Source organism: Euprymna scolopes, chromosome 13, assembly GCF_053919585.1.
Source record: "Euprymna scolopes isolate OS-2025 chromosome 13, ASM5391958v1, whole genome shotgun sequence".
Classification (NCBI taxonomy): domain Eukaryota; kingdom Metazoa; phylum Mollusca; class Cephalopoda; order Sepiida; family Sepiolidae; genus Euprymna; species Euprymna scolopes.
Genome location: NC_136494.1, coordinates 91725021 through 91741724, shown reverse-complemented (window position 1 = coordinate 91741724; position 16704 = coordinate 91725021). Strand labels below are relative to the sequence as shown.

The 16704-nt window shown below is 30.9% G+C and overlaps 1 protein-coding gene across 8 annotated transcripts in view; it reads right to left on the bottom strand.

Moving 5' to 3' along the window:
* The window catches only part of LOC145292083 (dorsal-ventral patterning tolloid-like protein 1), a 2157643-nt gene that overhangs the window by 101512 nt on the left and 2039427 nt on the right, over positions 1-16704 (bottom strand). For all 8 annotated transcript variants that reach the window (XM_080138158.1, XM_080138152.1, XM_080138155.1 and 5 more), the window contains one exon: positions 8733-8803. In XM_080138158.1, the coding sequence (XP_079994284.1) occupies positions 8733-8803 (71 nt within the window). The remainder of the gene's footprint in view (positions 1-8732; positions 8804-16704) is intronic.

The window sequence follows — 16704 nt, the reverse complement described above, 5'->3', positions numbered from 1 at the left end:
TATGATAACAATGGTTACAATTAAACTATGGTTAAAGCAGTGTTGGGGACCCTATTCTTAGTGAGATATTTCTAGTATAATATTGGTTAAAACTTTTGTTTCTATTAAATCGTTGAGAATGAATAACCTTTGCTGTTTTGATGGTTATTGCAAACTTTGTAAAAATTCAATATGGCGCTCGGGATCTTTTTGTTATAGTCTTTGTTTTGATGGCTTCTGTTAAGTTAGATTTCAATCAATTGACTTCTGTAAATAACTATACATAATAGAATTGTTTCTTCCCCCTCCTTCGTCTCCTTTATATTTATATTCATTAAGGCAAACGGTTTCGTGCAATATAGTTTAACCGTGGGATTTATTGTTATGAAAACAAACAAAACAAAAAGAAAACTGAACAAAATGCCGTAAGGATTAATTGAGATGTTTGCAGAGTTTGGTGAGAGTACCGAAACAGTTGCAAAAGGAAGGCAATCGGAAGTATGTGCACAAACAATAGTGTTCGATTTGTTTTATTTACAAAACAAGAGCCAGGCAGCAAACAGCTTTGTTGGTCGAGAGGCAAAACTCTTTCACTTGAGTGAAGTAAATACAAATACACAGGAATTGCTAACAAACATATCTTTTTGAAAAAAAATTGAAGAATTCAGACAATGCAATAAACTCAAATTGAACCCTTCCAAGTTCACATCGCCTTAATTACGATTTGAAATGTACAAGAGTCTTTATCTGATACAAGCGCTGTCATTCTTCTTATTATTATTATTGGATTTAAATGATTTTATTTTTCTTTGTTAATTGGAAGATGCACGAATCATCTTGGCAGTCATCTTTAGAATTTGTATTTTCAGGAATAATTAAAGTGAATCCTTAAGTCAGAAGAAATTTAGACTTTCTTTTGAAATTTATTTAGTACGTTGTTAATTGTTGCAACAAATATAATGGATGTATTAAAAAAATATTTGGCTTTTGGCAACTTTTGGAACAACTACAATAATAATAAGCATCGTAATAATAATTTAGTAAATGAATTGTTTGATATTCCAGTTCAAAATATATAATGAATTTGAATTTTTTCCATGAAAACACATTATCGTGGTGCTTCTTCAAGATAGTCGTTTCATATCTAATGTTCTCATAAGAAATCCAATTTTCTTCATGATTTTCAATTCTTTAATAAAAACTCTACATCATCCATCAAATATTAGCATTGGGAAATGGTGATTTATTAGTCAAACAAAACTTGCAAGTTAGTCACTATTTTTCTTTACTATAATGGTGGTTTGGTGTCTAAGAAAAATACTGTTAGATTTTTCAATTATTACATCATATTCCCAAATACTTTGTAATAGCTAATTCTTCATGATACAACTATTATTTTGATACCAGCTGCACCCGTCCATGTGTTGCAGTGGCTCTCTGGATTAGTTTGTGTAATATGTAAGGGCAAACAAGAAAAGCAAAATGACGACTTGCCTGATTATATACTAACAGGTATCATGAAGTAACATGAAATGAAACCTTACGCATATGCAAATAAGATGATGCCAGCTTGGATTAAAAGCCTGTTTTCAGAAAAGGATCAGGATTTAGAGTCGTGAGTTTGAATCGCACAGTGTATATGTACAATACTGAGGCATGACGACTTTAACCATAAAATTCTTAGGTGAAAATACAGAATCGGTAATAGTCTATTTTTGAAAGTACAGAATAGTTAACAATTTATTTTTTAATTAACCACACTGGATTAGTGAAGGAGAAATCTTTTTTGACTGAGGCAATTTTAATTTTTTTCAAATTCAGAGCACATATTTTGGGGCAGCTGGATTTTTTCTGCATTAAAAACCAACCTTGTATCTACCTCTACCTTTCTAGCGAAACAAATAATGACTAGCGACATCTCTTCAGTGAGAAAGGGTTTTTATAGAATACAGTGAGTTTTCCGTGAGTTCCTATCATATCAAAGAGCCGTCTTTACATTTCTTTTTACTAGTATGTTTTAAAGAACCTGATTAATTATTTTTCAGCATTATTTGAGAATATTTTTTCTAAAACTATCTTAATATCGCCCTAAGAAAGATATGAACATTTATTTATAAGAAAAAATCATAAGAATATAACACTATGTAGACTTGGATACTTTTTAAAAACTTTACAAGTTTATATTGCGGTGAGTTTTCTGTACAGAGTTTAGCAGAAAAAAAATGATTAATTTAATGCATTATTCATTTTAGACGGTATTTGATTTTTTTTTTCTTTTTTACTTTTGTTGATTTTCATCATATTAGTATGATTGATATGGAAATCATATAAATCCCCCCCCCCCCCAAAAAAAGTAGCCTCTGGCAGTGATTTGAACTCGCATCCTCTGCTCCCTTAGAGCAATGTCTGACATAGATGGTATGCTTGCTTACTTGCCTAGAGAAACTAAAAAAAAAACATAATTAAATCTCATATAGTCACCGTATTTCCCCTCTCTGTTAATGGGCCACCGTGTTTGGCAATGACTGCCAAGCAGAAGTCGATGTCTTCCTAACAAACATTTATTTATATGAATATCACATTTTCATACTTAAGGATGACCTATTAACCTATATTTTTTCTTGATCTCTACTTAACAAAAACCCAGTTTAATAATGCTAAAGCAGTGATATGGAAGGATAGGTGTAAGATTAATCAACGTTTGTTTTACTCATGCTTTCTTGTTTATAAATTTTAATTGCATAAAATACATGTTAAAATATTCCTCAATTTTGAGATTGCATTAAGTTTGAAAAAGAAGCAAATAAAAAACATTCCATATTCATTTTTTTTTTGTGAACTGTTATCCTCATCTTCATAATGGTTGCTGTTTCACTACATTTCGGCCAATTCATCCTCTGGCCTTCTTCAGGTAGTTAACCATGACAGGATAAGAAAGCTAAGTCTTGTAACTATATCACCAATAATTACTGCCTTCCATAGTTGTTGCTGTCTCACCACGTTTTTAAGCCAACTAATCCTCTGGTCTGCTTTGAGTAGGATGGAAACTGCTATCTTCGGACAATGCTCACCTGGAACCGTAGGGACTCAACGCCTCTATCCACTGCGCCATGGGGCCCGAAAGAAACGACTATGAGAATAAGGATAACAGTTCGGAAAAATTAAATGCACAAATTATGAACACCTCATCTCAAAAGATTCCAAATTTTTTTTAAACTAATATATAAAATAACTTCCGTTTTAATTATTAAAAGTAGCCGTAATTTGCAATTAACTTATCAAGTGACTTTCTAGCACTTTCGCTCTCCCTTGCTGAATATTGCTTGACCCAACCCCACTCTTAATGTATACTGTATCTATTACTATCGTTTTCCTCACTCTCTCTTTATCTTTCTGTGTGTTAACAAAGATAATACAAAAAAAGGAGGGAAAATGGAATCTATATATTTATATGATAGCGTACGAGTTATATTGTGTGTCATGTTTACTTCTTTTTTTCTTCCGAGTGACTGTTGTTTAATTGTTATGACCTTTCATTTCTTGTAAAAAATAATTTTATCAAGAATTCTTTATAAGTTTTGGTTTCGATCATAGCTGATAGCACTCAAGTCATAAACTTGTAGCTTTAATGACGCCAACAAGTTTCGTTCTCCTTAAATATACGTGAACCGTAGTAACGTGCTAAAGCCACGTCAATATGAAAAATAAAACATACATCATGCTTGAATGTATTAAAATATGACGTGTTCATTCAATTTGCATATTTAGTAATTGAAATACTATTTAAAACGAAAGCGATATCGATGGACAAAGTGTATCATAGAAGTTCACCTAAAAATTATAATGCAGTATTCTCAGCTAGATAACGCTCTAAATACAAAATAATATTATTGATTTAAAACTATTGGGGAGGGAGCGCCCGACATTTACCCAGTCAAAAAATCCGTTTAAATATATTTTAATTCATGCATATTTCGTATTTATTATTCTATATTCAATATCATATATATATATATATATATATATATATATATATATATATATATATATATATATATATATATATATATACTGATTTTAAAAGTTAAAAACTGACTTGGGTGTCATCAGCTAGGTTTCAATTATAGCTGATGGTACGTAAGTCATCCATTTTTTTATAAATAATTTTAACAAGAATTTTTTATAAGTTTTAGTTTCGGTTTCGCTTATAGCTGAAGGAACTCAAGTTATATAATTTTTTAATTCTTCATACCTCTTGGTTTTCGATTCAAGCTGATTCATCCAAGTCATACAGATAGATTTTTTTATTTTTGAAATTACAACTTTATATAAGAATCGATAGAAAATTGACTCTATAATAATAATAATAATAATAATAATAATAATAATAATAATAATAATATATACGAAATCTGCATTACTTAAAATATCATATTGAAGTCTATTTTACGATCGGGCTATACTAGGTGTCCCAGCTAGCTTAGATAAATACTTTTACAGTTTTGCATCTCCATTTACGCTGAACATCCACAGAATGCCAACATCAATATATATATATTACATATGAAAGAGTTCGTTGTGGAATTTCCACAGGTCCCGCTAGTAGTTCATTATAAAGAAAAGAGACTATCACTATAAGTATTAATAGGTAGTGACAGAAATAAAGAGACAGAGAGCGAGGTAAAAGAGGCTTTTTCAGGATTTTGTCTTTGTATCTTTCTTCTTTTAATATTTAAATGACATTACAAACTCACTTTGGCCTAATTCCAACAATTAAACACGAGTTCAACGAGTAATCCAAACTAGTCTGCAAGCAAAATTCTTGACAAAGCTCTAAAGATTGTTAGAAAAACATACATCTTTGTACATATTTACTTATTTTGTACATCGATTTCCTGTTTTGATTTAATTTTTGAAATATTGTTATTCTATTGATTTTGATTATCTCAACTTTGACCTCCAGATTGACTGAAAGCAAACTGTTATTTGATGTCTCCATGCAAGAATTGAACATACGTTTGTTGACTGCTTGAAATAGGAGTATTCATTATTTCACTATCACATGCTCCTTTTGTAACATCGCGCGAACGCGCGTATGCATGTGAAATGACGTCACTGGTAAGACAAAAATAAAGACTATAAAAAGAAGGTCACGGTAGAGACGGAAATAACGTTCGAGATCATGTGAGAGGCATGGATGACGTTAGCGAAGACGATCACATGAGGGAGATGTCACAACAGTAACAAGAGAATGGGGAATTAAATGTCATAAATGTCGTTGTTGCACGAAAAAGTGAGTTCGAGTTATTTCCTGTTCTTTGTCTCTTTTGCGATTGAAAACTACAACGTGTTGAATCTATTTATGTAAACGTGTGTACTACGTTACACTTTTATCAACGTGTTGTGGTCCTGCAGGCCGGTAGTAACGAAGACAAACACAATGGTATAATTAACAAAAAGTGTAACTATAAAAGTATGTTACAGAAGTACACGCCATGATTCTAGGGCAATAGATTCCACGAATCGCTACCCAAATAACCGATATGTTAAATGTAACTATATTTATAGTCTAACAGCTGTGTTCCAAAATTCATAACGATCGATTAATTAGTTCAGGAGTCCTCGTGCAAAAACATATACACATACCTAGCATACATATAAATAATCTTGGTTTGGTTATCCAGTTTTCTAGTTCAACTTTTCAATGTTGATTATTTTACAAGACATGATTTCCGATATTACCTCCACCACCACCATCACCACCACCACCACCACCACCACCAAATCACTTCTTGAAATGATGATTGGTTATAAATAGCAAATAGCATTAATGTTTTTTGATGTTTTAGTTGGTCTGATAAGAAGATATAGGGTGATTGGATACTGAATGAAATCAATACAGAAATAAGAAATGATCAAATTCAGTAATTAATGACTGCAGAAAATCAATTCTCTTCTCTTTTTCCGAACTAATTGTGCCTAAATGAAATACATTTCAGATTTCAGTTATGGCTTTGGAGGGTGTTTTCTTACTGTTGTTTTATTAATATTTTCTTAAAATAAGTATTACGATGGAAAGCGTGTGAGTTTCATTAGGTGCTACATTCCATAAAATACATTAGAGATTCAATGAGCCACGTTGTCAGTGATGAATTATAATCCGAGTTCATTAGCCGTTTAAGATATTTCAACATGAAATCTCTTTTACAAGGCGACCCAGCTGGTATTGATTAAATACTAACTTGTAACCTAAAAAAAAAAAAGATGATACAATAGGTTAAACGATCACTACGCACAATAGGTTTATTCTCAACATGAAATACCATAAAACGATTCAATATGCCATAAAAAGAAATAAACCCATCTAAATTTCATATTTTAATTTAAGTGAAATTTTAAAAATGTTTTTATAACATATAAAAAAATACACAGGTTAGTTAAAGTGAAAGAAATATCAATATTTTCATAGTCTGAAAATCGATTAAATCATATGGATACACTGGTCGCTGCCAGATCATCAAAGTTAAGCAACGTTGTGCTTCTTTCCCAAAACTGCTCACCATTGGAACACTGTTCCGCTGGCATGCTTCTCGGCTAAATACAACATTGTAGCCTTCAAATCTAATGTAGACAAGTTCCTGTTAAGTCGTTCTCATAAATAATCAAATTCTGACCAATCTACATTATTAGCGATTACTTCACTATCACCTTGCATTCATTTACTCTTATCTTCGAGTGGAATTCGGGCCTTGATAAGTTTTAAAAAAAAAAGAGAAAAAAAACAGTCATATCTAGATGGATGAACATATGAAAATATCAGCTGTGTAAGCAAACATTCCGTTTAGGTCTGTAAATGAATACCAACCTTGCTAGGAAATATAAATGATGAGAGACTAGTGTCCTGTCACAGGGTGATGTAAAACATCTGTTCTAATTATTCTATAAGACCGAATATAAGCACTGTATCTAAGAGGTTTCATCTTAAAGAATATGACTCTGCTGTTCCTTCTGAAGCGAACCAGCAATTGTAATAATTGATTTGTTGATTTCAATATTTCTATATAATAAATAGAAGATGTGTTATGTATCTATGCTTGTACTATAACTCCATAACCATTGAATTGATTCTGATGAGATTTGGAATAAAGATTCTCTGTATTTTGTGTATAAAACACACACACATACAAACTTATATTTACTTGATATGGTTGTTACACATATTTTATAACTAGATTCTATCTATCTATCTATCTATCTGTATATATATATATATATATATATATATATATATATATATATATATATATATATATATATATATATATCAAAGAGAAGTAATGCACTTTTCAGAAGCATGAAGAAAATTAAATTAAAAACAAGAAAGAACGACCACGTGCGGATATTTTTTTTTAAATAAACAAATATTTATTGAAAGTTTCAAATTTTCGGCTCATAACAAAGACTTCATCAGGAATATTTTAAAAAAACAATACATTTTTTCTTTTTTCCCCCCTTTTTTCTTACTTGCCATGGTGTAGTTTTGCACATTTTATTTGCCGATAGTAATTGTGTATTATCCAGTCCGGTTAAGAACCACCAAAAATATTAATTAATGTTTAAAAGAATACGCAAATTAGCTAGATCTTTTGCAGATGAATGCAATTCTAAGACCCATATATGTAAGAAAATTGTATTTTCTTTGTAAATAAATAGAATAAAAGGATTTTAATATGAATATCAATACACTCAAAAAATGATAGGAGTATATATTTTCAATGAAACAGCACGATTATTTCATTTATGGACATTACTTATATTTTCCATGTGAACCCTTTAAATTTTCAACATATAATTTTGCATCTACCTACGATTTTATATAATACACAGGCGATATCGCTTAGCCAAGCTTGTCTATTGTATAAAGGAAGGTCGTATTTATGTCCGTTTGTGTTGCCTGGTTAAAGCTCACAAACTCGTATAAACCTTACATTTTCTGATTCTGTAGAAACCGAATTGGTTATGGTAAAAAAAACAAACAAAAAACTCTAATATGTATTCGTTTGGAGTCATCTGGGTCGAACTTAGTACATAAAAGAAAAAAATGAACCGGCATTCACCTTAGTCGGGTTGAATCGGATTCCACCAAAAGAAGGAAGTTTCTAGGGAATGTCAAATTCACAAACGGTCTCTGATCACATATATAAGGGATAGGGATCATAAAAAAAGTCTTACATACTTATTATTAAAAGTTAGACGAAGAACATTCTTATTACTTTCTATTTTTCTCCCCCCCCCTCCCTCCATTAGCTGCCAAAGTTTGCATACGAATAACAGGGAGGGAGAGGTGTGCTAAATAAAAAAAAAAGTAACTTGATTGAGAATGTGTTCAAGGAGAAAGAGAGAGAAGAGACAATTTTTTAACGCTCTAATATCTTATCTAGTGCACTAGTTAAACTTACTTGTACGCAATAATTGATAGTTTATCTCAATCGCACTGAGGGGTAAATGTGACACAAGGGTCGCAAAGTGTGATTGAAGAGCCAGAACTGTAGAGTAAGAGCACTCTGGTCTGCCAAAACCATGTCTGGGTTAGCTCGGTCGATATTCCCCGGTAGGAGTGCCTCGAGCGATTAAAGTAACCTTTTGTAAACGGGAGAAGGAAACGCTTGGGAGGGTGTGCCTCCTACATGATCGGTAAGACAAATTGAAAATAAAAAAATGTATATATATTAAAAAGAAAAATAGCAACTGACCCGTTCCTCTGAGTTCTGTCCAAGCTAAATTGAAACCCTTTGCTCCCAGTGATCGACTGGAACTTAAGAAGCTGGAAAGTAAAAAGAAAATAAAAACAGTTAGTTATCATCAGACGATAATAGTTGCTGTGGCAATTTATATTATTACTAGTGGACATATTCTGCATTACCTGAAATAAATAAATAAATAAATAAATAAAATTTAAAGGATTTTTGGTACTTATGCAGAATACACGCCCGGCTGAAATAATGAAGTTATTATTTAGAAACCCAGTCTTAACATAGACAGAGGAGAGAGTTTTGTAACAATTCTGTACTGTCACTGACAACTTAATAGAAAAGAGATACTGGAAAAATTGAATTTAACTGGAAAATCCTATTTAAAAATAACACGGTCCGTATTTTGCATAAGCACTAGAATTTTTATCACATATTTAAAAGAAATTGTTTGTAGCTTTCAGGGTCATATTACGAAATTATTTTTAAATTTCTAACTTCAAAAATTTGCTTTCTTATAGTAAAAGAATCACTAATGCATGTATCCTTCAGACGGTGTATTTTTTACTCTCTATATATCTCATCATAAAACAACTAATACAACAACTATATATATATATATATATATATATATATATATATATATATATATATATATATATATATATATATATATATATATATATAATATAAAGCTGTGTGTGTGTGTGTGTGTGGTCACGAATAGGCTCCTATATGGTTGACTATTTTAAAAAACTGATTACATATAATGATAGAAGATGTATCGAGACACAGGAATGGATATGTTTGATCTGGCAGAACGGTAGTTCATTACAATTGTGGAGTCTGCGTTCGCACCTGGTCCACAAAGTATGGAAATAAAAAATTAAAAAAAACGTTTACAAGTGTTTTTGATATAGATGTACATAAGAATACTTTGATAAGCATGTTTTAACTTAAATAGGGATGGCATAATAAAATTGTGGGGTCTGCGTTCGCGCCTGCCCTCCACAGAAGAGAAATAGGCACAAACTTTAATAAAGACTTTTCATATCTATCTGCGTAAGTATACTTTGATAATTATGTTTCAGTTTGAAGAAATATGGTATAATAAAATTATTATTATTAAGAATGGAAATATATCACAAAGTTTAACAAGGTTTTTTAATATAGATCCACAAAATATTGTGATAGGTGTTTTAGTGTGAACAGGTATGGTATAATAAATTATGGGGTTTATCTATTTTATTTTTACTTTCATCATATTTTGCTTTGGTTTTGATAACCCCAAATTCGAAGCTATCTCTTTGCAACCCTTCCTTTTCATAACCTATCATACTTTCATAAATCAGCGTTCATTTTCTATAGGCTGTTCTTGAACCCAGTCAACGACGAGTACTTTTGCTAGTATGATATAAATACTTTTTATTAGATCCTATCGTGGTAGAGATATGTTTAATCTTTTAGATAGCGCATTGTTATAAGGAATGTTGAAACAATGGAAACAGTAAAGACAGACGTACTATATACTAGACTGGGTGCCCTGCGTTGCCCGGTTGTTTGGAGGTGTGTGTTGAGCAAAAAAAAAAAAAAAAAGTGGTAGTAGGTAGGCTCGAACCCGTACCGCGAAGGAGGAAAAGAACGTAAAAAAAGAACGTAACATTTAGCCGTTGCGTCCATTGCCAAACCGGAAGTGGCGAAGGTTTAAATTAAGGCTTGACAATCAAAAAGAGGGGATGATTTTAAAAAATATCGGCGAAAATAAGCGACCTCTCTTTGTAGAAAAGTGCACAGTTGAGGATGAAGTAATGAATATTCTTAGCCAATTTTTCCGATATTTGTCGTCCGAAAGGTCGAACTTCAAAACGATGCCGATATCGTGAAAATTCATCGCCTCTGTCGAAAGTTTTAGGCATACATACATACATACATACATACATACATACATACATTTAAACAGACAGATGAGATTTATATTATAGACGGCATGTATTTAAACAAGGAATAAATGTATCAATATATGTATATAAGTTTATATAAGTTTAATAATTATTATAGTAAATAATATATATATATATATATATATATATATATATATATATATATATATTTAATTTATATATATTATTAGAAAATTTTCTGTTCATTTAAATAGAAAGTATATTCCTAATGATATGGAAAAGAAAGTTACGGCATATAACTGGAGACAGCTATTTAGACATGAAGCAATTATAATCGATTTTTCAAGACTTGATGTTTCTGCACCAAAATCCTCATGTTTGAAAACGTATTCTTTGCACAGAGCAGAATTACAGCTGTATCTAATTGTGCTCCATTAGTCGACATCTAACAAGTTTACAAAAGTATTTACAAACTTAGTTCTTAAAAGAAAACTGATTAAAAAAAAGAATTGTCACTGTCGTCTAAGCAGAAAATTAGACAGATTCTACATACATCTTTAGTTAATAGCAGAGAATTATTTCCAAAAACAAACCAGATTTTTGAAGATGGTAAAATTTGTTAATACAATAAGTTTTAAGCATTTTTCTTAAATTTAAAATAACTGTTAGTAAATTTAAATAAACAAATAAAGAGGCAAATTCGTTATTTACTTAAAACATATTTTGGTACTTACGCAGTATAAGGACCGTGCTATTGTTGTAATCGTCCGAGCTGTTTATGGAAAACGCCGGAAGATGCCGAAACGTGCAATACGTTAACTCTAATATAAAAACTTATAAAGAAATTATTTATTTGCTATCATTGGCTTATATATATAAAAATAAAAATTTTGATTTGAACAAAAGAAATCATAAAAAGAAAAATATCCAAAATTTTTTGTTTGTTTGTTTGTTTGTTATTAAAAAAATAAACGTCTATTCAGGAATTTTATCTTACGATTAATGTTTTTTTCTTGATTTGAAATTTTTTTCTTTTATTTCACGAAAATTATCCAATGATTATTCAAGACAATTGTTTTTATGTTCAATTACTTTTTTTATTTAATTAGCTTCGTACTGACAGAAAGATATTTTTCATTGAAAAAATTGGCCGGGGTTTGCGCAAATAAAAAAAAGGAATCCTTTAACTTTTGTTTGCCACTTTCCAGCATTTTCGGTAACGATTCCGAGAATCCTTATATTGTATAAGTATCGAGTATTTAGTTAACGTTATGTTACTTTCTAAATAAATAAGAGCACTTCACCCACGAGTGTGATTTCATGATAAATCTTTTCTTTTCCCACTTGCTCTATTTGATTCTACAAAAATGATTATCAGCCAATGATTATAAAAGTAAAGAAAATATGTACTTAATAATATGTATATAAGAAATACTGACTTGTCTAGTTCAATTACAAATATGAAGGATCCTCCAAACTGATCAAATAAAAAGTTCACCCCTATCAAGTTTTCAAGTGATTTCAAAACCATTTAATAAGAGTGTCCAAATTATGCTTCATCAGTGTTCTTACTATTATTCATACAAAATAATATCTTGGTCCGTGAAGTTGAAAACAAAAATTTAAAAAAAAACAAAAACAAAGAAAAGTGAAAGAAAGCATTTCAAACTGAAAAGTTATGAAATTAAAAAAAAATCATAGCAAGTAGAAAGAAGAAAGCAATAAAATAAAGAAAAAACTCATGAAAAAAGGATTTCTTTCCGAATGCGTTAAAGATGAAAAGAGGCTTTCAAACTTGCTATTTGCTTTCTCAATTCCTATGAATAGTTTAAATGAAATTTTCCGGCAGCATTTTACTCAAAAGATTTTGCGTGGTGGGACACATACATACGTGTGTGTGTGTGTGTGTGATGAAAAAATTATATTATTTATTAATTAATCTATCTATCTATATAATACTAAAAGTCTATGGATCTTGTATGTTTGCAATCAGATTTCCGGTTTTCAACATCCGGTTGCGCATGCGTAAATAGCAACGTCTTCAATCCGTTATTCCAATTCCGGAATTTTTATATCGCTTTTAATACAAACAATTTCATTTAATTTGATCAAATAGTTATTTATATATACAAATAATACATTGATTCATAGATAATTATAATATATATTATAAAATCTATTTATCTATGAATCTATTAATAATATGAAATATTACCCTATACAATTTATGGAAAGAAAACACCTCTCACTTTCCCTCTAATAGATTTCAACACTCCTACTCCCTCTGTTTTCGTTACGTACGCGAGAAATAGTTACGTGTATGTGTGAGAGAGAGAAAAAGAGAGCGATGTAAAACTGGATAGAGTTATCCCCCTTAACTAATGCAGACCTTTTTACTAGAGGGCGTTATTACAAAAAATATCTTTTTCTTCTTCCCATGTTTTTTAAAGTCGTCTGCTTACATTTCCAAACGGAAAGCTGAATCGGTAAATGCACACATTTCTATTACATTAAATAGTGTTTTCCTTTACACAATGGGTACTGAATGTTTGCTTAAATTAAATGAAAAAAGTTACATTTTATTTTCATTTTCTATTTAAAAAGCCATTATTAACATGTGGAGAGTGTTTTTTTTATTATTCTGTACTTTCAACTAACAATTTCATTTAAAAGATGATATATCAAAATTTGAATTTAACTATAATAAGGATTATGATACCTGTTCAGTGCATATTTACCTATAAGTATGACCAACCACTTATAATTCAGTAACTGTAATTTAAAAAAAAATAACAATTATAATAAACAGAACGACTCATAGAAATCTATCTATATTCTTTTTTCATTTTAATATACTTTCATAGAAATGCTTCTGTTATGTAAAAAAAAACTATTTTCTTTATGCCACAAGTGTCACGCTCATACATGAATTCCATAGCTAATATAACGTACTGACCCAACGGGTCAGGGGTGGTCTAGTTAAAAGTTAAAACAAGGAATATTATGAAACATTTACCTAGTTTTAGTGTTAATATTTTGGATAGTTGTTATATGAGGCAGGCTAATTTGGTTTAATTATTGAGTGGACAGTGTCGTCTATTTTCGCAAGTACTAAATAATAATAAAGCGCAATGTGCTATATATATATATATATATATATATATATATATATAAACGAGGGACGTGCAATAAGTAATGCCTCTGACTCACTTCCCATAGCACTAGAGCAACGAAACTTGGCACAGTTACTAGTCTTTGTCTACATAGGAACCACCCAGAGTTATGCATTTCTCGCATCGTTTGATGCAGCTCTGGAGACCGTTTTTGTAGAACACCCCAGGTTGGTCCTACAACCACGACATGACTTCAGAAATCAAGGCTGCATCATCTGGGAAATGCTTTCCTTTCAAAAACAACTTAATGGCTGGGAAGAGGTGAAAGTCAGAGGGTGTAAGGTCAGGAGAGTAGGGAGGATGGAGAAGGATTTCATAACCACACGCCCATGCTTCTGATCTGGTGACATGCGAGTTGTGGACCGAAGCGTTGTCCTGCAGGAGGAAGGTACCTTTGCTGATCTTACCCCGCCTCTTGATTTTGATAGCTGTCCTTAATTTCCTCAAAAGTGAAGCATAATAGGCTCCTGTAATTGTGGTACCCTTTGCCAGGAAATCTGTCATCACTACTCCATCCTGGTCCTAGAAGACTGTGAGCAAGACCTTGCCAGCGAAGGGCTGCACCCTTGCCTTCTTTGGAGGTGGTGAGTCCAAGTGCTTCCACTGCATTGACTGGGCTTTGGTCTCTGGATCATAGTGATGGACCCAGGTTTCATCCTGTGTAATCAGTCTTTTGAAAAACTTTGACTCATCTTCTTGGCACATCTCCAAATTCATCCTCGAGCACTCGACGCGTTCTCGCTTCTGGAATGGTATGAGCAACCTGGGAATCCATCTGGCAGACACCTTATGCATATGCAAATGGTCATGAATGATAGTTTCCACAGACCCTGTACTAATCTTGACATCTTGGGCTATTTGCCGAATAGTAATGCGCTAATCTTCCAAAATGGCCGCCTCAACTTGACGGACAGATTATTTATCAATGGCAGAATGGAGGCGACCAGGTCTGGGAGCTGTTTCCACAGACTTCCGGCCATGTTTGAATTTACGATGCCAGCGTTTTACAAGGTCATATGATGGGGCATTATCACCATAAGTTTCTTTCATTTCATCAAAAGTCTCCTGTGGTGTGCGTCCTTTCAAATACAAAAACTGGATCACTGTTCGACATTCAACAGGCTCCATTTCACACCTGACTCAGTTCAAACACCTGTAAAACAGAAACCACAATTAGTTCAGAGCTGTTATGTGCCACATAACCCGTAGAGATATAAATCATTGCACATGCAAAAGTTCAGCTAGATCAGATCAAATTCTTGTGTTACTTGACGGTGACCTTAAAATGCTTGTCTATAAAGTTAAGGGTGACTTTGTGATTGGATTGAATCACTCGGCCAGCAGCAATTAAAATTCTTTTCACAGATAATTGCGTAAGCATAAAACACTAGTGTCGGTAGGCATAAAAATAACTTTTAATATTCATTTGAAATATATTATAGTTATAAAGCTCCTTTAAGAAATTAAATTAACCCCCTTTAGAGAATTAAGCATAAAGCGCTTAAATTTAGCACGGATGCAACATTCCGATTTCCAGTCGTTGAATACTCTAACTGTTTACTATGAATACTCGCCGAAATGGCATTTATAAGCATTTAATTTCCATCAACTTTTGTGTTAATTGTCGGTGGCCTTGATGTAAGATGCTAGACTACGAAGTTAAGGACGATCTTTGTAACTTAAATCTTCTGATCGGCAGTAATTATCACTATGTCATGTTCGCGTAACCATGAAACACTAATGTCCATAGGTATAAAAATATTTGTTAATATTTATTTCAAAATATTATAGCTAGACATACATACACATGTGTGCATGTCTATTATATATGTATAGAAAGCATATGTGTGCGCATCTACTATGTGTATATGTACGTATTATATATGTGTATGTATTATATATCTGTATATATAATATGCGCGTGTGTGTATTATATATATATGTATATATATAACGTGTGTGTATTATATATATATATATATATATATATATATATATATATATAACGTGTATGTATTATATATATATATAAATGTGTGTGTATTATATATTCATATGTATAACGTGCGTGTATTATATATATATATATATATATATATATATATATATATATATATATATATATAGTGTGTGTATCATATTTATATATATAACGTGTGTGCATCATATTTATATATATATAACGTGTGTGTATTATATATATAACGTGTGTGTATATATATATATATAACGTGTGTATATATATAACGTGTGTATATATATATAACGTGTATATATATAACGTGTGTGTGTATATATATATATATATATATATATAACGTGTGTGTATATATATATGTATATATAACGTGTGTGTATATATATATATAACGTGTGTGTATATATATATAACGTGCATATATATATATAACGTGTATATATATAACGTGTGTGTATATATAACGTGTGTGTATTATATATATATAACGTGTGTGTATTATATATATAACGAGCGTGTATTATATATATATATAACGTATGTGTATTATATATAAATATATATATATATATATAACGTATGTGTATTAGATATATATGTATATATATATATATATATATATATATATATATATATATACCGTGTATGTATTATATATATGTATATATATATATATAACATGTGTGTATTATATATATATATATATAACGTGTATATATATATAAAACGTGTGTGTGTGTATATATATAACGTGTGTGTGTGTATATATATAACGTGTGTGTATTATATATATAATGTGTATATATAATGTGTGTATATATATAACGTGTATATATTATATATATAACGTGTATATAATATATATATAACGTGTGTATATATACAACATGTGTATATATATATAATGTGTGTATATATATATA